The sequence below is a fragment of the Artemia sp. Qi Xiang Cuo genome, chromosome 13 (assembly GCF_049724085.1).
Source record: "Artemia sp. Qi Xiang Cuo chromosome 13, ASM4972408v1, whole genome shotgun sequence".
Classification (NCBI taxonomy): domain Eukaryota; kingdom Metazoa; phylum Arthropoda; class Branchiopoda; order Anostraca; family Artemiidae; genus Artemia; species Artemia sp. Qi Xiang Cuo.
The window spans coordinates 8757999-8783154 of NC_142806.1; the positions used below are offsets into that span (position 1 = coordinate 8757999).

At 34.5% G+C, this 25156-nt stretch overlaps 1 protein-coding gene across 2 annotated transcripts in view; it reads left to right on the forward strand.

The window, feature by feature from the left end:
- The window catches only part of LOC148944911 (galactokinase-like), a 106060-nt gene that overhangs the window by 15301 nt on the left and 65603 nt on the right, over positions 1 to 25156 (forward strand). For both annotated transcript variants that reach the window (XM_089099532.1, XM_089099531.1), the window contains exons 2-3: positions 2928 to 3108; positions 15021 to 15198. In XM_089099532.1, the coding sequence (XP_088955658.1) occupies positions 2950 to 3108; positions 15021 to 15198 (337 nt within the window). In that variant the 5' untranslated portion in view covers positions 2928 to 2949. The remainder of the gene's footprint in view (positions 1 to 2927; positions 3109 to 15020; positions 15199 to 25156) is intronic.

A 25156-nucleotide genomic window follows, 5' to 3' on the forward strand; every position in this document is an offset into this window, starting at 1 on the left:
AACTATTCTGCAAAGATTCTGAAATTCCACAGCCATTTCGTTTTTACCTGATTTCTACTTCTCTTGATGAATAATGAAGAAGACCAGCGTCCAGCCAGCGACTCGCAAAGTTTCTACCTCATGAACAGGTAGAATATCTTGTAAATAAAAATTGGGTTTGAGGAAGACTTAAATCTATTCTATAAATCATATACAACAACTTTCTATATAAACCTTATATGCCCTTCAGGGCATAACTTACAACCCATGCATTGAGGGCTCTGAGGGGGTTATCATCCTAAAAGACCTAATTTCCAGAACTTTCAACGACGTTGAACAAAATAGATATCTCAAAATTTTGATTGGATGTGTTCGGGAAAATGGTGGGCGTGAGAAGGGCGTTAGTCACTATCCAATCATTTTCAACTATTAAAAAAGGCACTAGCCCTTTTTAATAGTCTTTTAAATATGTTTTAAAAACATATTTTCTATCTGGAAATCAACTACGCTGAACAAAATTGCTATCTCAAAATTTTGATTGGATGTGTCTGGGGAAATGATGGGCGTGGGGGGGGGGGCTAGTTGCCCTCCAATCAATCTCGATTATGAAAAAGGGCACTATACTTTTAAATCTGCAATCAATTGAGCATTCTCTGAAGTTTGTACGAAAACGCCTTTTTTATAAATCTCATATGTACCAGGGACATAATTTAACACCCCTTCCCAGGGGGTTCTGAGGGAGTGTCTTCCTCAAAAATATGTTTTTATCTGAAAATCAAGTACGGTGAACAAAATGGCTATCTCAAAATTTTTATAGGATGTGTTTGGAGGAATGATGGGCGTGGGGGGGCTAGTTGCCCTCCAATCACTTTTGACTATTAAAAAGGGTACTAGCCCTTCGATTTTCAGTCGAATGAGCCTTTTTTGAAGTTTCTACGACAACGCCTTCTAAAAAAACCTTATATGCCCCCAGGGTATAACTTAAAACCCTTGTCCTGGGGTTTTGGGGGAGTGTCCTCCTCAAAAACATATTTTCTATCTGGAAATCAACTACGCTGAACAAAATGGCTATCTCAAAACTGTGATTGGATGTGTTTGGGGGAATGAGGGGCATGGGGGGGGCTAGTTGCCCTCCAATCACTTTATACTATTAAAAAGGGCACTAGCCACTCCAATTTCCAATCGAATGAGCCTTTTTCGAAGTTTCTACGACAACTCCTTCGATACCAAATGCCCGGGTATGGAGAAAAAAGCAAAAAAAAAAAACATCGTGCGACTAGTGTGACCGCAAAAAGACTATTTTTGGTGTTAGGTCTGAATGTGACTATGATAGTGACTTGGAAAAGAAATGGCCTCAGTCCACACAGAGTGGATAAGTTAATTTTCATTTACGATAACTATAGCCACATCCCGCAGTTCTAATAAACTTCTGAAGTTTGCCAGAAGGAGTTTTTTTTTCGACGGACTAATATTCAAAGATAAATGATTAATTTTGTGATACGGTATTCAAAGTTTTATATACAGTAATTTTCGAGGAATAAAAATAATGCTAATTTTGACTATTAATTCTGTTAGAATAACATAGCTCTTAGATATTTCAACTATTCTGCAAAGATTTTGAAATTCCACAGCCATTTCGTTTTTACCTGATTTCTACTTCTCTTGATGAATAATGAAGAAGACCAGCGTCCAGCCCGCGACTCGCAAAGTTTCTACCTCATGAACAGGTAGAATATCTTGTAAATAAAAATTGGGTTTGAGGAAGACTTAAATCTATTCTATAAATCATATACAACAACTTTCTATATAAACCTTATATGCCCTTCAGGGCATAACTTACAACCCATGCATTGAGGGCTCTGAGGGGGTTATCATCCTAAAAGACCTAATTTCCAGAACTTTCAACGACGTTGAACAAAATAGATATCTCAAAATTTTGATTGGATGTGTTAGGGAAAGTGGTGGGCGTGAGAGGGTCGTTAGTCACTATCCAATCACTTTAAACTATTAAAAAAGGCACTAGCCCTTTTTAATAGTGTTTTAAATATGTTTTAAAAACATATTTTTTATCTTGAAATCAACTACGCTGAACAAAATTGCTACCCCCCTAATGTGCAAATATATAGCCTAAATCTGTTTCTAAAGTATTGTATTTTTATCATACTTAGGTATATCTCATTAGGAATGAGCGCCAGAGAAACAGGTTCTACTTAGATGAAGGATATTAGGTCGGGGCTATATCATACAAATACCATCAATATATATTTCCTTCTGGATAAAGAGCAAATGACACTCAAGTTATCTTGAGGGTCTGAAATGGGACCGAAAGCTGAGGGGTTGGTAGCTCTATTCGTATTTGTGGTAAGTTCTGTCTGTTTTCAGACTGACTTGATTATTCATTCTAACTTATGTTCCTTTCAGGATTCACTTACTAACCTGATCTTTATGTTTGATCTGATTCTTCTTGCTTTTTGTTCGTTTATAGTTTTAATTTATTAATTGATAGCAACAATCTGTTTGCTTTAAGTTTGAATTGTTATATAACTCTACTTCTGATCACATTAGTTTTAATATGGGTCTGTACTTTTCTTTGAAAAAACCTCTTTTTCTCCTTTGGAAGAGACTTAGAAGCTATTTTTTCCACCATAAAATTAAACATCTCATTCATAACCAAATCGAGCGTAAATCTGCCGCTTACTAAATAGTAAAAGAATTCAACCTAATATTCCCTTATGCATATTGTTCTAAATATCAAACATCTGTTTGTCAAATTGTTTTTCGGCTTTAAAATTGTTCGCCTTTATTCTTTAGTTTCAGAAGCTGTCGCCATAAGCGCTGCAATCACTCGTCGCTATTCTTTATTCTCAAGTTGTAAGGTTTTAAATTTAATAAATCCTTTATTTTTGAATTGAGTTGAGGGTCTTAAAACAGCTCTTATTATTTTATAGAATCCTTAGCCAAATCTTTATTATGAGTGGAGCATTTGAAGACGTTCTAGCTGTTGCTATTGCAGCATTTACTGAGAGCTTTGGTGAAGTAAGTGACGATATGGTCTATGGCATGGCCCCAGGAAGAGTTAATCTGATCGGAGAGCACACAGATTATAACGATGGTTTTGTCCTACCTATGGTAAGTTTTTTCAAGTGCATTCATACTTGGCATAGGCTAGTAATTATGTCAGTATTCTAAAATACAATGTACTACTGTTATTATATACTATTATTTATTTTGCACAACTATATGTACATATACTGCAAATTATGTACTATTTTATTTGTTTGCTATTATACGGCATACTTTATATAATATACTGTTATATTATAAAATATAAGTACATTATGCCAGAGCCGAGGCAACGAAAGCAGCTTGTAAAGACCTCGTTTTTATCACCTTTACTAGAAGACTTATAATCAAGAGTTGCGTTCGATTTAACAAAACTTAGTCAACTAACAAGTCTACTTTTTTCGCTTTTGGCGTTTTATTTGCAAGAAAGTGAAAAAAGTGAACTAAGAAAAATTGCCAGGCTTTTCCAAATAAAACGGAATGTTGGTTGTATAATTGCCAACCTAGCCTACAAACAATAATTTCTGCTCTTCAGTAGAAGTTCTAGCTTTCCTTTATGGTAAATCTGTTTCCTTTGTGGTGTAAAGTCGGAACTCCTGTCAAAAATAACTCCTTTCTTACTCTATATTATTTAGTCTAATAAGGTTCGATATTTGCTGAGATGCTGATAGATTTTAGGGTAACTTAGAATCGAAATTGGCAGATTTTCTTATTTGGTAACTATTCATGTTTTTTCTATTACACTGGTTCAAAATTGCCTAATTGCCACGCCTTACTCGGGTCGAATGTCTGCAGCCTTCTGTGCTTAACATTCTTTTTTATTCCTAAATTCAAGGTACATTCAATTACCTGATATGCCGCTAGTCTTTTACATTGATCCAACCGAGGCTGAAAGTATCTGTTGAAGCTTTTTTCAAAAGAATTGACAGACCAACTCTTAGGGAAAATGTCTCCAGGAAGATCGTTCCAATCGGAGTAGAAAGGCGGCCGATGCGGTTCAAAAAGTACTCTGTTCTCAGTGTGTCAAACTTAAGAAAATTGGACTGAGCTGTGAGCCTTCCTGTCTCCCATGTCTGGTGGACAAAACCGGAAAGCCATGGGAAAGTTCTACAGAAGGAGATGAATTCAGGTACTTTTAGAAAACAGCCGTTGTCACAACATCATACGTTTCACTAACATGATGCTGATAGTCGTGAGTAACGACTGAATATGCTCTATAAGCACTATCTTGGATCTTCTAAACTGGTGCCAACAACGTTTTCGAAGCACAAGCATAAAGTGGGTGTCTGTACTCGATAACCGGTTTGATTGCAAGACTTGTGAGCTAGGCGGCAGAAAGCTTCTCCAGCGAAGAGCGATCCCCAGATCTTTCGCACAGGAAGTTCTCACACAATCAAGGTGAGCCTTCTAAGATCTTCTAGGAAAGATCTATGGAGAAGCAGACAGCAAGGAGACGAGGCTTATCGACTTATTTGTAGTTTCATTAGTGAAGATGTTGTTGGGGTGCATGCTTGGCCCTTTTGATCGGGAGATTAAAAGGATTTATTTATAGTTTCATTAGTGAAGATATAGTTGAGGTGTATGCTTAGCAAAAGGACTTATTTATAGTTTCATTAGTGAAGATGTAGTTGGGGTGTATGTTTAGCCCTTTTGATCGGGAGATCAGAACCTCCTTTGTTTTTGTATCATTGAAATTGATCAAATGACTTTTCAATTTCCGAAAGATCCCTCTGTAGGGAAGTTTGGGTTAGGTCTTCATGTTTTTGGACGATAATTTGTGTCGTGGATTGTCGAACATCGCACATATAGCAGTTTAGCCAAAAAAGCGTGTCAAAAGACTATTGATAGAACAATGTAAAGAGGAATACTTCTCCTCAAAGAAGCTCTGACTCAGAAAAGACTCTGAATAGGAAGTTAAATAACCGTTAAGTATGATATTTTATGGCTAAGATTCGTTGTCTGATTTTGAGGTAATGGCAAAACCCCTTATGTAGCATTTGTCTAGGATGCCATTTAGCTGTCTTGCATTCGCCGAATGAAAATACTATCCTCACCTGAACAAAATGACGCACAGTGTGTTAAGTGTTTTCTTGTAATTGAAGATGCTATCATAGTCTATTAACCGATGCTGGGTAAATGAAATGCCCATATGAACTAAATCATAAATAGTTGATTTTCCACGAGGAAACTTAGGTTGCTAATGAGCAAGTTGTTAATTTTTTCTTTTAAACACAAGGCTTTTAGGACTTTCTGTTTAGTCCTAAAACCAAGTCCGAAATTGTAGACCAGCTAAAACGATTGCAAGGCAAAAGATCCTTGCCCAATCATCTTGGTAAATTCATTTTCATTGATTCCTGCCTGGTTTTTATTCAGTGTCTGTTCTGTCTTTGTAGAGTAAACTTCGGAAGGTTAGATTTTTATTCTTTTTTATATTTTTCTTCTTTTTGTTTAGCAAAGAGGACGAATTGGCGGAGGTCCTTGTCGAAATATTTTCTTATTTTTTTTATTCTTAATAGTTCGCCACTGGCTGACAAAATCCTCGTTTTTTCACCCTTTTTGATTTTATTTTTCATTTTGTTAGTTTCTCTCCTCTCTGAGTTTCATTTATAAACCAAGTCCTAAATACCAAGGGATAAAGCATAGCATATATTAAATACGTAACCTAACCTAGGTACCTTTTTCCCCCTAAATCCCAAAAAACAATAGTTTAAATAGTGTAAACTGAATAACAAACCACGCTTTACAATCCAATTCTCTATTGAAATAAACCCGTTTCGAAAGAAACCCGCATCTTCCCTATATAATATAGTCCTAAATACCAAGAGTCTCATTCTCAAATGTCAAAGTATCATCCACGGTGAAAAGTGTCAAAAAAGCAATAAAAATGTCGTTTTAGTAGTCCTTGAATCTTTGGATCAAACCCTCTGAGTTTTTGCCACTTCGCGGCAAAAACCTGTGAACATTTGACCACAAAAGTAACCTGTGATATTTCACAGGAAACCTGTTACAATGGCTACACTGCTTCTTTAATAATTGTTTCTTAATTACTTTTTGCTATAGTTTTGTGGAACATACTCCAAAGTACCAAGTTGGAATACTAATTTGTTTTCTTTTTTACACGGATAGAGCACAAAAATGGTTTTGCTTTTAAAGAATGAGCACTTATTTCCTGAACCCAATGTATTTCAAGCCCATATGAAGAACTGATACAAGTTCTTCATATGGGCTCCTTGAATCCACGAGGGAGGAAGATTGAATTGAGAGGATCTATTTGAAACCAAATATGTAAAGGGGAAGAAGCTATCCCATCACTACCACTGTAGACTGTAACGTCTTCTTTTTCCAAACATGAGACACATTTGATACCGCGCGTACTGACCCTGGAAATATACGTCAGAAACTTAATTTAGTTGCTACTGGTCGGACAAAAAAAGACAGGTTTTTCCATAGGCTTCTCGTGATGGGTACATCGGTATCGCGCGGGCGCGAAGGCGGAGCATAAATCTTGTGTGCTTTTATATATGTTTCACATTTTTTTTTAACGGAGAGTATAGCCTTTGTAGATGCTGTATTATATTCTTTGTCGGTACTGTATTATATTTTTTAACGGAGAGTATAGCCTTTGTCGATACTGTATATTCTGTTTACTGTGATCACTACGAAGACAATATTTTTTCAGAAAACAAGACTCTCAATAATCAAATGCACCATGTGGATTCTTTTCTCGAGACATTGTTCAACAAAAGCTAAGTATTTATTTAAAGAATGGAGTTGAAGGAAACAACAGTTGGAAAAAGGATGGCATCGAGACGTTTATTCACATTTGGGGTAAAGAGGGCATTCCTAAATCAAAATTTTGGAGAATAATGCAATAAAGCTAAAAGTTTTAACCCATAAGTGGAAAATTATTATATTTAATCGGCTGAAACTATTTTTAATTACGGTTGAACTATGAACTTGATTTTGAGCTTTGGTTTGGATATTTCTTCTACTAGATGATTAGTTCGGTAAGTTAAAAACCAGAAATATTTCTTCTTTTTGGATTTTTTTTAAAGCTGATTGCTATATGGCTTTTGTCAATTCAGTCTCTAAACAATTCATTTAACGATTACTGCTGGCAAACCAAATTTTATATTAAAAAAAATAAAATAAAAATGAAGCTAGCTAATCTGATTACTTTTTCGATGATTCTGCGCCTGATTTTACGTTTTTATTTTCTGTTTCTAATATTTTTAAAAGTTCTTTTTCATAAAGTTATTTTGACCCCCCCCCCTCCCTCGCACACACACACAAACACACTAATGTTTTGCCCGACTCTTAAAACAAAATTGCATATAAGCAAATTTATGATTTGTTTTTTATTCACCATATCCTCATATTTAGGTAAAGTTTGGCTATCTATATAAAAAGGAACATAAATGATTACAAAAAAAGTTTTTTTCAAATGAAAGGAAAAAATAAATAAAATTTGGATAGAAACAATAATCGAGAAATCATATCGTATTTTCTATAATTCTGACCAAACACCCTCCCTCCCCTCTTAGAAAATTCTTTTATAGAGTGTAATTCTTCAGATGTCATTATTGTTCTAAAAAATAGAAGTATTATCATACAAATTTTTAATCTTGAGGAGAATGAGATGGGTATCCTCCCTCAGGTTTAAGACAGTCCTGGTAATCCTGCTTGTAGCAATAGACTGAAAAAAACGCCCCATCTTATTGTTGGTATTACAGTCTCTTTTGGATAATAGCATTTTATTTTGAAAAGTAAACACGGTAAAATATATTTTTTTTTCTTTGAAAAAATATAAAAACCGAAAAAAATAAAAAACTGAAAAAATATAAATGTTTTTAATTTTGCAACTTTGATGAATAAATAATATCAACATTTTGATTACTAAATATCAGTAAATGTATATTAAACTGACAATGCATTCATTTGTATTTTTTTCGTCAGGAAAGTGCAAATTATGTTCTGGCCTTGGGAAGACATAAGGGTTTTGAGCCCAACTTATATGAATTTCTGCTCGTTTTGAGTTTGAATCGGTTATTTGTTTTAATTTCTGTTCATTTTGGGTTTCATTTATTTATCGATGCTGAATTGTGGAAGTTTCACGCTTGGTAGATTATTTGATTTTATTTTCGCTCATATTTTGTTTAATGGAGTTCTTTAGTTTTCTTTCAAAAACTAATTTTGTGGGAAAAGTTTTTTATAATTAATTTCTGTTCGTTTTATATTGACATAGTCTTTTCAGGGGAAAAGAAAATAATACTTAAAATCTTTTCGTTTTTTAAGACTTTATAGTTTGGTTAGAAAAAATTTCAGCAATTTTTAACAACATACACCCTTTTAAAAATCTGGACATAAATAGTAGTGTTTAATTTAGTTTCATACCTCCTCTAGTTGACCTGAAAGGGAAAACTTGATGCCATTCGCAAAAAAAAATCTGTTTACTTTCAACGCTTTCTATAAACACCTTATATGCCACCAGGTTATCAATTACAAACCTTACCCTAAGGGCTGTTAGGGTGGTTGTCATCCTCTAAGACCTAATTTCCAGAACTTTCAACTACGTTAATGAAAATGGCTATCTAAAAATTTTGTTTGGATGTGTTTGGGGAAATGGTGGGGGTGAGAGGAGCGTTAGTCGCTCTCCAATTACTTTCAACTATTAAAATGGCACTAGCCCTTTCAATTTCCAATCAAATGAGCCCCTTTGAAATTTCTACGACATCATTTTCAATAAAAACCTTATATGCCCCCAGGGAATAACTTAAAACCCTTGCCCTGAGGCTGGGGGGGAGGAGGTGTCATTCTCAAAGACCTAATTTCCAGAACTTTCTAGTACGTTGAACAAAATGGCTATCTGAAAATTTTGATTGGATGTGTTTGGGGAAATGGCGGGCGTGAGAGGGGGGTTAGTTACCCTCCAATTACTTTTGACTATTAAAAAGGGCACTAGCCCTCTTAATTTCAAATTGAATCTAGCCCTCTCAATTTCAATTTCAAATCAAATTGAAAGCCCTTTTTCAAGTTTCTACAGCAAAGATTTAAAAAAAAACCTTATATACCCTCAGGGCATAACTTATAATCCTTGCCCAGAAGACTCTGAGGGGAGTGTCCTGCTCAAAGATATAATTACCCGAACTTTGAACTGCTTGGAACAAAATGGCTATCTCAAAATTTTTATTGGATGTGTTTGGGGAAATGGTGGGCTTGAAGGGGTGTTAGTTGCCTTCCAATCATTTTCGACTATTAAAAAGGGCAATAGCCATTTCAATTTCCAATCAAATGAGCCCTTTTTGAAGTTTCTACGACAAAGCGTTCTATAAAAACCTTATATGCCCCCAGGGGACATCTTATAACCCTTGCCCTGAGGGCTGTGGGGGGGGGGGGGGGGTTGTCGTCCTCAAAGACCTAATTTCAAGAACTTAAAACTACGTTGAATAAAATGGCTATCTCAAAATTTTGATTGGATGTGTTTGGGGAAAAGTGGGCGTGAGAGGGGGGTTAGTTGCCCTCCAATTACTTTTGACTATTAAAAAGGACACTAGCCTTTTGAATTTCCAATAGAATGAGCCTTTTTTGAAGTTTCTACGACAACGCCTTCTATAAAAACTGTATATGCCCCCAGGGCATAACTTACAACCCTTGCCCTGAGGGCTGTGGGGTAGTGTCTTCCTCAAAAACATAATTTCTATCTGGAGATCAACTACACTGAACAAAATCGCTATCTCAAAGTTTGATTGGATGTGTTTGGGGAAATGGTGGGCTTGAAGGGGTGTTAGTTGCCTTCCAATCATTTTCGACTTTTAAAAAGGGCACTAGCCATTTCAATTTCCAATCGAATGAACCCTTTTTGAAGTATCTACGACAACGTTTTCTATAAAAACCTTATATGTGCCCAGGGAATAACTTACAACTGTTGCCCTGAGGGCTGTGGGGGGGGGGGGGTGGTCATCCTCAAAGACCTAATTTCTAGAACTTAAACTACGTTGAATAAAATGGCTATCTCAAAATTTTGATTGGATGTGTTTGGGGAAATTGTGGGCGTGAGAGGGGGGTTAGGTGCCCTCCAATTACTTTTGACTATTAAAAAGGGCACTAGCCTTTTGAATTTCCAATTGAATGAGCCTTTTTTGAAGTTTCTACGACAACGCGTTCTATAAAAACTGTATATGACCCCAAGGCATAACTTACAACCCTTGCCCTGAGGGCTGTGGGGGAGTGTCTCCCTCAAAAACATGATTTCTATCTGGAGACCAACTACACTGAACAAAATCGCTATCTCAAAGTTTGATTGGTTGTGTTTGGGGAAATGGTGGGCTTGAAGGGGTGTTAGTTGCCTTCCAATCACTTTCGACTATGAAAAAGGGCACTAGCCATTTCAATGTCCAATTGAATGAGCCATTTGTGAAGCTTCTTCGACAACGCGTTCTATAAAAACCTTATATGCCCCCAGGGCATAACTTAAAACCCTTGCCCTAAGGGCTGTGGGAGGGGGGGGGGTTGTCGTCCTCAAAGACCTAATTTCTATAACTTAAACTACGTTGAACAAAATGGCTATCTCAAAATTCTGATTGGATGTGTGTGGGGAAATTATAGGCGTGGGAGGGGAGTTAGTAGCCCTCCAATTACTTTTGACTATTAAAAAGGGCACTAGCCCTTTGAATTTCCAATAGAATGAGCCTTTTTTGAAGTTTCTACGACAACGCCTTCTATAAAAACTGTATATGCCCCCAAGGCATAACTTACAACCCTTGCCCTGAGGGCTGTGAGGGAGTGTCTTCCTCAAAAACATAATTTCTAACTGGAGATCAACTTAACTGAACAAAATGGCTATCTCAAAACTTGATTGGATGTGTTTCGGGAAATGGTGGGCGTGGAAAGGGTGCTAGTCGCCTTCCAATCATTTTCGGCTCTTAAAAAGGGCACAAGCCACTCCAATTTCCAATTGAATGAGCCCTTCTCGAAGTTTCTACCACTACTTCTTGGATACGAAGTGCCCTGCTCTAAAGGAAAAAAAATAATACATTGTGCCAACATCGTTCTTATATGCCCCCAGGGCATAACTTAAAACCCTTGCCCGGAGGGTTGTGGGAGAGTTTCCTCCTAAAAACATATTTTTTATCTGGAAATCTACTACACTAAACAAAATGGCTATCTCAAAATTTTGATTGGATTTGTTTGGGGGAATGAAGGACGTGGGGGGGGGGGGGTTAGTTGCCCTCCAATCACCTTTGACTATTAAAAAGGGCACTAGCCCTCTCAATTTCCAAATGAATGGGCCCATTTTGAAGTTTCTACGACAACTCCTTTGATACGAAGTGCCCTGGTCTAAGACCACAAAGACAAAAAACAACAATTAATACATTGTGCCCACATCGTTCTTTACTTAGGCAGCGCAATTGCGCTGCCTATGATACGACCATCACCTTGTCTCTTTTCTTTTATTATATATAATCTATGTTATTAATGCAAAAAGACTTACAAAAATATTAGGGAGCCGATACAACTGGTCATACCCAAGTAAATCGTCAGAATTTTAGACGAAAAATAATGAGTTTAAAAGTATTTTTAAGTGCTTTAGAGAGATTAACATAAGATCCCCAAAAACTTGTCTTTCGATAGCTCTAAACTCCGGGAAACTCGACAAGCCTGATATATTTTTTAGCTTTGAAAAATGAAACAAAACATCAACTCCTGAATCACAAAGGCCGTTTAATTAGAATAAATAACTTTTTTAAAAGTACTAAAAAACTTCAGAGTAAAGATTGAGGTATTGATGAGAGGGAGACCCCTCTCATATACGTAATAATTTCTCTTCGTTTTAAGTTTTAATGTCGCTCCTTACTTTCAGTTAAATAAACTTGTTTTTTTATATTTAATTTCTGATCGTTTTTTAAATAATGCTAGGAAATATGGCTCCCCTCCATGGGAAATTTCCTGTCCACATGAAAAATACCTCCATGAAAAGCTCCTCCCACGCTACCCTCTCCCTCAGCCCCCCTCCCGTCAGAAAAATCCCCCTGAAAACGTATATATATTTCCCAATAACCAATACTATTTGTACACAATGGGCAAAGTTCATAACTTGCAGCCCTTCCCCCGGGGACCGTGAGGGGTGAAGTCAGCCTCAAAGAAATAGTTATTATATTTTTCGACTGATGAACAAAATGACTATCTCAAAATTTTGATTGGGTGACTTTGGGGGAAAATGAGGGTGGGAGGGGAGCTAGCTGCCTTCCCATATTTTTGGTCACTTAAAAAGGGCACTGGAGCTTTTGATTTCCGATTAAATGAACCCTCTCCCAATCTTTAACTATTACTGGTTCGATATGATCACCCCCTGAGGGGAAAAAAAAAACAAATAAACACTCTTCCGTGATCTTTCTTCTGGGAAAAAATGGAAAATTCCGCATTTTTGTACATAGGAGCTTGAAACCTCTACAGTATGGTTTTCGGGTATGCTGAATCTGATGGAGTAATTTTCATTAAGTTCATTTTGTGTTTTGGGGGTGTTTCCCCCCTTTTTCAAAAATAGAGAAATTTTCTCAATCTCGTATTTTTTTTATGGGTACCATTAAATTTGAGGAATTTTACATATTTTGAATAAGCATCAAAATTCGATTCTTTTGATGTATCTATTATTATCAAGACTCTGTTTCTTAGAGTTTCGGTTGCTATTGAGAAGCATCGCTCCTTATTTATAGTTCGTTACCACGAACTGTTTGAAAAATGTTCAAGTTTTTGAAAATAAATAATATACTATACAAGTATTAATATAGTAATGCAATACTGAACTTATACTAACATTTCTAAACTGAAAAGTTACCATTCTGTTTAAGATAAGATTTACTCTTTGTTAAATACACATACAATATGACATGTTACTATTCTCCCAAAGGCTCATTCCCCTGTAAAGAAGGGAGAAAACAAATGGGTTACTTATTCAGAGAAGAAAAACAAAAGAAAATTAAAACTATCACTTACTCACAGACAGAAGAGCAAAAAGGAGAAGAAAAGAAAATATAAATAAAATAAAAACTATAGGAAACACAAGTAAATAGAATAACTAGACTAAATTAATTAAGTAGATTAAATAGACTCCAAAAAAAATAAATAGATAAAAATAACTTCTAAGACACCAAAGAATTTTAAACATTTTTTTTTAAACAAACCGAATGAGTGGCAGCCTTGAGCTGACAATGGCAACTTATTCCAAACAATATGACTCGCCATTAGAGGATGAAAATCTGACCTTATACAAGGAGTAAATGGGATTTGAACATAATTTTTCATATTGCGAAGATTATAATTATTTTGATCAGATGTATGTATTTAATTATCTATTTTGTAAAGATTTTTAATATTGCTCCAAATACCATTATTCGGGCTAGAGTATATTTAGAGAGGTGAAAATTTCGACCGTCTGACTGGACTTCTCAGTGCGAAGTGAAGTGGTTGATGACTGGTCGGATATCCAATTCATCTAACACATCTCGGTGCCGGTGGGCATGAAGAACAGCCGGGATGTTCAGTCGCCACTGTCCCATTGTTGATTGGAGTTATGACTTCAGAATGCACTTCACATTGCAGTTCTCCCGCTGCAGGCTCTTCTGTTATGTGTTTTCTTGCATCACGTATTTTAAAACCGGTTGTTTCTTGTTAGTAATGTCAGCTAACATATTCAAGAGTAAGCACAGTCTCTCAATGTCTAGGTCCTTTTTGAAAAGCTAAATTGATTTTATCAAATTTTTTTACTAAAAGCAAGCACTCAACTGTTCAACTGCAAAGACCTGTGTGAGTCCAGTTGATGTGAGCCTCTTAGTAATGCAAAGTTCTATCATTTAACAAGCTTCAATGTAAAGAGCTTTGAATTATTCTTTTAGGGGTTTTGAAAGTGTTAGGGTTTTGTGTGAGCGTGTAGGGTTTTGAAAGTGTGAGGGTTTTGTGTGAGTGTGTAGGTTTGAAGTTTTGAAGGGGTGAACTGGTTTTGAAGTGGTGAGGTGACTTCGCTGTTTTTATACTTCAATGGACATCAACATCGACATCGATACCAAGGAGGCGCTAAATCGTGAACTTGTGAATCGTGAACAATTCTAAAAAGTGATAGCAACTATCAGACCTTCCGTTCAATATACAGTAAAATAATAAAGAAAGAACAGTTTTTTGCCTTACTAAGGGTTAACCCTTTACGTAAAGTCTTAAAAAATTTTAATTATACTTCTCATTCAAATTCAATGGCTGTTGTGTTTCAGGAGTCATTCTTAAATACACATAGACAGAAAACGGAATAAAGAACTCTAGACAGAAAGACCCTTTAGATTTTGGACGCTCATTTCCCTTGCAATTCCAGGCAACTTGTTGATCCAACTAGTATTAAATTAAGTTTTTTTCTATGCAAATGTCTGAGTTGTATAAATTAAGTCACTTACCTGCCTGACACACTTGGTAGTTGACCCAAAATCAATCTAAGCTTTTATCCCTTATTTCTCTGACTATCTTACCTCAGTTCTGCCCCAGGAATGACATATGTATGGATGATAGATAGACTTATCAATCAACAAATGAAATAACATCGTTTTTATACAATCCTAGAAAGGGCTTATCCCAGATTTCCCTCTCAATCACTCGGACTATCTGTCTTGGCCTTTTCTACAATTAGCCATGTCTTGATGCCTACTGCAAAATACTTAATTTTTACAGTAGTAGCGTAAATTTTAGCGTAAAGACTGAGGGATGAAGAAGGCCCCCCCCCCCTCATACATGGAATAATTTTCTGTTTGTTTTAATTTTGAATGTTGTTCCTTACTTTTAGCTGGAAAAAAGTATTTTTGTTTATTTTATTGTTTCCAGAGCTAAGAGGTTAGTGTCTTGGTTGAGGGTAAACAGCATCAGGAATTATATAATTAGGGTTTTTTATATCTTTTGTTTCATCTTTCTGCATTTTAAGAAAATCTACTTCATCGTTTTAGGCTTTGCCTCTTGTTACCGTTGTCATTGGCAGAAGAAATAATACCCAAGCTTCACACATAGTTACAACATGTGAAACCATTGACGACCAAAAAGATATAACATTTGAGCTGGGAAGTATTTGTCGTGGATTACCGAAATGGGCCAATTACGTAAAAGGAGTTATTTTCAACTTCCACAGTAAGTTTCTTTCGATTTAACTATTCCAAAAACTACAAAGGCTGCCGAAATATAAAACAGGATAAGTCAAAATTTTTGAAAGTTTTTTTAAAAAAAAAAATCTAAAATAGAGCGTACTAAGACGATGGATATGATTGGAAATAGCTTAGGACCAGGTATCGATTATTCTAAAAAAGGTTCTAAAAATTATTCTAAAAAGATTCCACCACCATACTGCATCCAAATATTTGTTTCCTAGGGTTGTGCCCATCAAGTTTTCGTGGGAAGATAACACCAACCCAGGCTTGTAGCCAGAAAGGTGACTTCCACAGGACATTATTCCACACCCGGAGATACTGCCCCCAGAATATTACTTCCTTTTTTACCCTTGCACTCCACCTGCACTCAATCTCATACTCACGATAAACACAGGCTTGGCAGGCAGGGCTGCAGATAAAGAATGTTATGGAGATTGCAGGTTTTGTAGTTTCGGTGTCCCATGTGGGACCTTGGACCAGATCCTCCCAACCCTGTTTATAAGGTCATGGTTACACCTATTTGATCAGGATTATTCAGGAAATGATCTCTCGGTTATCTTTAAAGAAGATTGCACCCACAGAAGATTGTGCAAGTGGAAGGTTTTACCACGTAATTTTATACCCAAATATAGATTGCTAGTAGTGTGCCTTCTTTAGATTGCTGACACTTATGATGATACGTTTAAGCCTTCCTTGTATCCTCAAACCGTCCATTATGCTATATATAAAATACTTTGATCGCCATAGTAGCGCACAGCTAGCGTCACGCCGCAAGAAAATGTTGCACACAATAGAACGGATAAAAATAACAATGAATTAGCAGAATTTTACATATTACTTTCAAAAAATTTAATTTTACACATCACAACTAGGTAGGGATATCTAGGGGGTTATTACTCTTGCTAGTGTGAATGTGTTTGTGAATGTAGTTGTGAATGTGAAGAATGGTGGCAAATTTCTTATGAGCCAATGATCGGAATTTCTTCGGTGGGTCTGATTTCCGGCAGCTCATCTGGAGTATATGTTGCTGTTTTGGCCTTGTTGGTGTTGGGGAAGTATGCAAAGCTGTAGTAGTTTTGTCACTAGGTTGAAAATTACATTGGTCTTGTCAAAAGTTATCTTCAGCAGAGGTTAGTGTACTACAGAAATCTGAACATTTCGTGATTCTTATGAAATTTAAGCTGATTACAGTAGAGGTAGAGCATGCACTCTTACGTTAAGTTTCTTGGGAAGATGCGGTATTATTAGTAAATTAAACTTTGGATTTGAAAAGAAAAGGTTAAAAACCTGTGGGGGTATGTAGAGGGTGCCAGGCGAGTATATGTAGCTGTGTTATCCTTGCTACTAGGATAACAATTCCACTCGCTAAGATGAATAGTATAGGGTTATAAAGAATGGAGTTTTTGATTTTTTTTTGGTTTGGGGGGAGAGGTGGATGTGGCTAGCTATATAAGATTTTTTGGTAGATAAAGCATAAATATTGTTTAGCCTTGACACTAGGGTCGGGTACAATTATTATTTTAAAAATAAACACAAAAATAGAGATAAATATACATATGTGATTAAATAATAAAAGACGAGCGTATAACTATCTTAAAGAGTATGGGTTATGTGGAATAATTATCATTTAAAAGTGGACATGAAAATAAGGATAAACAATCACAAAATGGAAGACTTTGCTCAGGCTCTTTTTTTTTGGGGGGGGGGGCAGCAGTAATTAATTAAAAAAATAGTCAAAAAGAAAATAAATTTTATATTAAGTGAATAAAAAGTAAGGAGAGGGGTTGTGGATTGACATAAGTAGTATCCCTGTATACACTCCGAGCAGGGCCCTATCCCACCATTCGGAGTGGTGCCCTATCCCAACATTCTGAGCGGTTCCCACCAATCAACGACAGCCAGCAGGTGTTATAAGAGAAACACCATCCAAATTATTGTTGCAGTTTAAGCGAGCCCATATGGCGTTATCTCTACTTCTGGGACGATAAGAAAAATTCTTGAAATTGCTATTATTTTTCCGTGAAAAAAATTCTTTGAATACAACAAGAGCCATACAGATCTGGTCTTATCGTACTTCCGCTATGATAAGAAATTCATGGAATTGCATTCTTTCTGTAGCATTGCCACGGTTTCAAGCACCCAGTAGTCCTATTTTTACAGGCAAATATTCAGATATAAGAGAAATACCGTCCAGGTTATTTTCAGTAGATAAAAAATTCTTGTTTAGTTTGCCAAGTATTTCGTGCAATATTTTAGGTAAATTTAAAGTGAAAAAATAAAAGTAGTTTTGTTATAGATTCTAATATACATTTGGTAAAGATATATCTGTACTCTAATGGTATCGAGCCGATTATTGATTATTGATAATTGATTATGACTGCAACCGGGCAGGTATCATTTTTGTAATGTAATCGTCCTGAGCACATCCTTAGTGGATTGAGATCAAGAAGAGAGCTTAACGGTGATTCCTCCAATGTGGCTGACTACATAACCAAAGGCATAGATGGCGTTATTGTTAACTATAGTTATAGATGGTGACATGTTTTCTTTTCCAACAATACATTCTGAGCTTCTTAGCTGCTTCTTTCATTGATTTTATGGAATTTATGTTAGCTGTAGGAATTGAGCGTGACACCCATGATTTCCTATGATAAAAGAATCACACGTTTTTCGACTGAGCCAACAAGTCAATGATAAAATTATAATTTTAGAAATACATTCTAAACCATCAGTTTATTGTTTCTGGGACGCTGGCCAACTGATGTTAAGTGTGACAATACCGTAACAGCTTAATTGCGTATTCGATTTCTCAATTGGATTTTTGGTATGTGTTATAAGTGATCTGTTTCCAGGCATCATTTTTTGCATCATTCTCAGAATATGTATACCGCGGCGATTTGAGATACATAATGGAAAGACATATTCTTTTGATGGTTAATGAAATTTGTTTCAATCTCCAAAAATTGTTTTCATACAGGTTTATCAATAGACATCTACAATCCCCTTTAGTTACCGAATTGTATGTATATCATCTTTAGTTTTAAAACACCCCTCCCTACTAACAATTCTTGATCAATTGAATTCAATCCGTGTAATATTTTTACCCGGGACCTTCAGGGGACGGTAAAGATTAATATCAAAACTAAAAAAGGAGCATTTACCGAATTTTATGTGTTTGAATATCATATATGATCATTAGTATTAAATAACACCCCTCCCTGCTAGCCATTCTTGAACTATGGAATTAATTCCATGGAATATTCCTTCATTTGGACCTTCAGGGGGCGGTAAAGAGCGATATCATAACTAAAATGTGCTTCAACGCTGCAATCAGATGGTTTACGTGCTTAGCCTTTGAGGTGAATCTTATTTATTTTGTATTCTGAACGTTTTTTTTGCTTAACTAAAAAATTTTCAACTTTTTTTCCATGTCTTAAAATCATATTAAATATACTTGTAACAAAAAAGTCACTTGTGGTATTTTAAAAATATAAAATGAGGATGATACAAATATGTCACTCGTAATTTTTTCTATAAGAAAAACAATTTCAATAGTGACGTTTTTTTACTTATTTTTTTTTATTGAAGTTGAAAGGAAAAAAAATTCAACTTTTTTCATGTCCTTGGTACCAAAATTTCAAAATATGCAGACATATGTTAATTCGACCTAAGATACATTGATCCAAAAGATGAAAAACATGTTAATTTCATCCCTCTTTTATCAAAACTTCCAAATATAAAGACAACTCTTAGAAAACCATAGTTTTGTTGGTATCATGAACCTAAGACTCATGGGTCCCGGAAATGAAAAACTTTAATTTCTTGTCCTTAATACTAAAATTCCCAAACATAAAAGAAAAATCTTAATTGGAACTAAGGCAAATGTATCCAAGAGACCAAAACTTCCAAATACTGAGAAAAATATAAGAAAACCATAGTTTTTAGGTATGATTGGACCTAAGACACAGGGGTCCAAGAGATGATTTATTTTCAGTTTCATGTCCTTAATACCAAAACTTCAATATATAAAGAAAAATCTTAATTCGACCTAAGGTACACGGATTCAAGGGACGAAAAAACCTTTTTAATTTCATGTCCTCGGTAGCAAAACTTCCAAGTATAAAGAAAAATATTAGAAAACCATAGTTCTTAGGTATGATTGGAACTAAGACTTATGGATCCATGAGATGAAAAACCCTCCAATTTCATATGTTTGATATCTAACCTTCCAAATATAAAGACAGATGACAATCTGACCTAAGTTACATGGATCTAAGAGACGAAAATTTTTTAATTTCATGTCCTTCGTAGCAAAACTTCCAAATATAAAGAAAAATATTAGAATACCACAATTTTAAAGACACGATTAGACCTAAGACACCTGCGCCCAAGAGATGGAAAACTTTTTAATTTCATGTCCTTGATACCAAAACTTCCAAATATAAAGAAAATTCTAAATTCTACCAAAAGCACATCGATTCAAGAGATAAAAAACATTTTAATTTTATGTCTTTGGAAGAAAAACTTCCAAATATTAAAAAATCTTAATTGGACCAAAACCACATGGATCCAAGAGATGAAAAAACATTTCAATTTCATGTCCTTGGTAGCAAAACTTCCAAATATAAAGAAGAATCAAGAAAACCACAATTTTTAGGTACAATTGGACCCAAGACAATTGGGTCCAAGATATGTTTTTTTTTTAATTTCATGTCCTTGATACCAAAACTTCCAAATAAAAAGAAAAATATTAATCGGACCTAAGGTACATGGATAAAAGAGACAAAAAACATTTTACTTGCTCGGTCTTGGTTGCGACATTTCGAAGTATGAAGGAAAATCTTAGAAAACCATAGTTTATAGGTGTGATTGGACCGAAAACTGATGGGTCAATGAGATGAAAAGCTCTTTAATTTCATGTCCTTGATAACAAAACTTTCAAATAGAAAGAAAAATCTAAATCGGACCTAGGGCACATGGATCCAAGAGCCAAAAAGTTTTTTAATTTCATGTCATTGCGAGCGAAACTTGTAAATATAAGGAAGAATACAGAAAACCACAGTTTTTACGTACGATTTGACCTAAGACACATGAGTCCAAGCGATGAATTTTTTTTTAAATTTCATGTCCTTGATACCAAAACTTCAAATATAAAGAAAAATCTTAATTCGACATAAGGTACATGGATTCGAGAGACGAAAAAATACTTTAATTTCATGTCCTTTGTAGCAAAACTTCCAAGTATAAAAAATCCTAGAAAATCATAGTTCTTAGGTATGATTGGACCTAAGACTTCTGGGTCCAAGAGATGAAAAACTCTTTAATTTCATGTGTTTGATATCAGAACTTCCAAATATAAAGACAAATGTAAATATTGCCTAAATTACATGGATCCAAGAGACGAAAAATTTTTAATTTCATGTCCTTGTTACCAAACCTTCCAAATATAAAGACATATGGGTCCAAGAGATGAAAAAACTTTTTTTAGTTTTATGTTCTTGATACCAAAACTTCCAAATATAAAGAAAAATCTTAATTTGAGCTAAGGCACATGGACCCAAGAGACGAAAAAACATGTTAGTTTCATGTCCTTTGCTACCAAAACCTCCAAATATAAAGAAAAATCTTACTTTAACCAAAAGCACATGGATCCTAGAGATAAAAAAAACATTTTAAATTCATGTCCTTGGTAGCTCCAAATATATCCAAATATAAAAAAAAATCTTAATTGGGCCAAAACAACATGGATCCAAGAGACGAAAAATATTTTAATTTCGTGTCCTTGGTAGCTGAACTTCCAAATATAAGGAAGAATCAAGAAAACCACAGTTTTTAGGTACGATTGGACCTAAGACACATGGTTCCAAGAGATGAATTTTTTTAATTTCTTTTCCTTGATACCAAAACTTTTAAGTATAAAGAAATATCTTAATTCGACCTAAGGTACATAGATCTAAGACTCATTGGTCAATGAGATGAAAAGCTCTTTAATTTCATGTCCTTGATAACAAAACTTTCACATAGAAAAAAAATCTAATTTGACCTAGGGCACATGGATCCAAGAGCCAAAAAACTTTTTAATTCCATGTAATTGGTAGCAAAACTTCCAAAATATAAAGAAGAATAAAGAAAACCACAGTTTTTAGGTAAGATTGGACCTAAGACACATGGGTCCAAGAGATGATTTTTTTTTCAATTTCCTGTCCTTGATACCAAAACCTTCCAAGTATAAGGAAATGTCTTAATTTGACCTAAGGTACATAGATCCAAGAGACAAAAAATCATTTTAGTTTCATTTCATTGGTAGCAAAACTTCCAAATATAAAGAAGAATCAATAAAACCACAGTTTTAAGGTACCATTGGACCTAAGACACATGGGTTCAAGAGATGATTTTTTTTTAATTTCATGTCCTTGATACCAAAACTCCAAATACAAAGAAAAATCTTAATTCGAACTAAGGTATATGGATCCAAGAGATGAAAAAACATTTTAATTTCATGTCCTTCATATGAAAACTTCCAAATATAAAGAAAATATCTAAATTGGACTTAGGGCACATGGATCCGAGAGCCAATTTTTTTTTAATTTCATGTCACTGGTTGCAAAACTTGCAAATATCAAGAAGAATCAAGAAAACCACAGTTTTTACGTACGATTGAACCTAAGACACATTGGTCCAAGAGATGTTTTTTTTTTAATTTCATGTCCTTAATACCAAAACTTCCAAATATAAAGAAAAATCTTAATTAAAACTAAGGTACATGGATCCAAGAGACAAAAAAATATTTTGGACCCAAGACACCTGGGTCCAAGAGACGAAAAACTTTTTTCAATTTCATTTCTTTGTTATGCACATGGAACCAAGAGACTAAAAAAACATTCATGTCCATGTCCTTGGTACCAAAACTTCCAAATACAAAGAAAAATCTTAATCAGACCTAAAGTACATGGATCCAAATGACGAAAAAACATTTTAGTTTCATGTCCTTGGTAGCAAAACTTCCAAATATTGGGAAATATCTTAGAAAACCATAGTTTTTACATATGATTGGACCTAAGACACATGGGTTGAAGAGATGGAAATTTATTTTTTCATGTCCTTGGCACCAAAACTTCCAAATATAAATAAAATCTTAATTGGATCTAGGGTACATGGATCCCTGAAACAAAAAAAAATTCATTTCATTTCCCCGGTGGCAAAACTTCCAAATACAAGAAAAAATCTTAATTCGACCCAAGTTACTTGGATCCAAAAGATGAAAAACATTTTAGTTTCATACCCTTGGTAGCAAAACTACCAAATATAAAGACAAATCTCAGAAAACCACTGTTTGAGTATGATTGGACTTAAGACACAATTGTCCAAGAGATGAATAATTTTAATTTCATTTTCTTGATACTAGAGCTTCCAAATATACAGAAAAATTTTAATTCGAACTAAGGAAAATGGAACCAAGAGACGAAAAAAGCATGTTAATTTTATGTCCTTTGTACCAAAACTTCCAAATATAAACAATATTCTTAATCTGACCTAAGGTATATGGATCCAAGAGACGAAAAAACATTTTAATTTCATGTAATTGGTAGCAAAACTTCCCATGTACTACCAGCTTTTTTCACTAAAGTTATTGATTGCTCCACATCTGATTTTTCTCTTAGGTTACATTATGTAAACTTATTTTGAATTATTTTTGTTTGGGCTCAGTAAGCGTGCCCGCACGCTTAAAGTTTTAGGTTCAATCCTACCTAAAAACTTTGGTTTTCTAATTTTTTTCTTTATATTTGGAAGTTTTGTACCAAGGATATGAAATTAAAAAGTTTTTCGTCTCTCGGATTCATGCGCCTTAGGTCCAATTAAGAGTTTCCTTATATTTGGAAGTTTTGGTATCAAGGCCATGAAATTAAAATGTTTATTTTGTCTCTAGGATCCATGTACCTTAGGTCAAATTAAGATTTTTCTTTATATTTTGGGAGTTTTGCTACCAACGACATGGAATTAAAATGTATTTTCGTCTCTTGTATCCATGTACCTTAGGTTTAATTTATATTTTATTTATATTTGGAAGTTTTGGTACCAAGGAGAGGAAATTAAAGGAGAGGAAGTTTTTCTTCTCTTGGATTCATCTGCCTTAGGGTCAATTCAGATTTTTCTTTATATTTGGAAAATTAAGTAGAGTGGGAGGGAAATTAAAAAGTTTTTCATCCCTTGAACCCCATGTGTCTTAGGCCCATTCCTCCCTAAAAACTGTGGTTTTCTAAGATTTTTCTTTATATTTGGAAGTTTTGGTACCAAGGGCATGAAATTATAACCTTTTTCGGCTTTTGGATCCATGTACCTTAGGTGGAACTAAAATCTTTCCTTATATTTGGAAGTTTAGGTACAATTTATAATAAGTGAAAAAGTTTTTCGTCTCTTGAATCCATGCGCCTTAGGTTCAAGGAAGATTTTTCTTTATGTTTGAAAGTTTTGGTATCTAGGACATAGAATTAAAAGAATTTCATCTCTTGGACCCATGTGTCTTAGGTCTGTTATACCTTTGAAACTATGGTTTTATAATATTTTTCTCAACATTTGGAAGTTTTGGTACCAAGGACGTGAAATTAAAATGGCTTTGTGTTTCTTGGATCCATGTGCCTTAGTTCGAATTCAGATTTTTCTTTATATTTGGAAGTTTTGGTAGCAAGGACATAAAATTAAAAAAAAAATTTCATTGCTTAAACCCATGTGTCTTAGGTCCGATCGTACATAAAAACTGTGGTTTTCTAAGATTCATTTTTATATTTGGAAGTTTTGCTGCTAAGGACATGAAATTAGAATTTTTTTTGTCTCTTGGATCCATATGCCCTAGGTCCAATTAAGATTTTCCTTCATATTTGGAAGTTTTAATACGAAGAATATGAAATTAAAGAGTTTTTCATCTCATGGACCAATGAGTCTTAGATCCAATCATGCCTAAAAACTATGGTTTTCTAAGATTTTTTTTTTTATATTTGGGAGTTTTGCTACCAAGGAAATGAAATTCAAATGTTTTTTCATCTCTTGGATCCATGTACCTTAGGACTAATTAAAATTTTTCTGTATATTTGGAAGTTTTGCTACCAAGGACATGAAATTAAAGTCTTTTTTCATCTCTTAGATCCATGTGCGTTTGGTCAATTCAGATTTCTCATTATATTTGGAAGTTTTGGTATCAAGGATATGGAATTAAAAAGTTTTTCAGTTCTTGGACCCATGTGTCTTAGGTCCTATCATACCACAAAAACTTAAGCTTTCTAATATTTTTCTCAATATTTGGAAGTTTTGTTACCAGGAACATCATATTAAAATGTTTTTTCCTCTCTTGGATCCATATGCCTTAGGTCGAATTAATATTTTTCCTTTTATTAGGAAGCTCTGGTATCAAGGACATGAAATTAAAAAGTTTTTCATCTGTTGGACCCATGTGTTTTAGGTTCAATCGTACCTCTAAACTGTGGTTTTATCTGAGTCTTCTTTATATTTGGAAGTTTTGCTACCAAAGACATGAAATTAAAAAAAAATTTGTCTTTTGGATCTATGTACCTTAGGTTCAATTAGGATGTTTCTTTATATTTGGACGTTTTAATGCCAAAGACATGAAATTAGAATGTTTTTTCATCTCCTGGATCCATGTACCTTAGATCGAATTAAGAATTTTCTTTATATTTTGAAATTTTGGTATCAAGAACATGAAACAAAAGCTGAGAAAAATTTCACTTTAACTCCAATAAAAAAAAAATAAGTAATAGAATATCACTATAAACATTATTTTCCTAATAGAAAAAAACACGACTGACATAATTATATCATCGTCAATTCCTATTTTTAAAAGATCACGAGTAATTTTTTTTGTTATAATTATATTTAATGTCATTTTAAGACATAGGAAAAAAGTTGAAAAAATTTCAGTTAAAAAATCT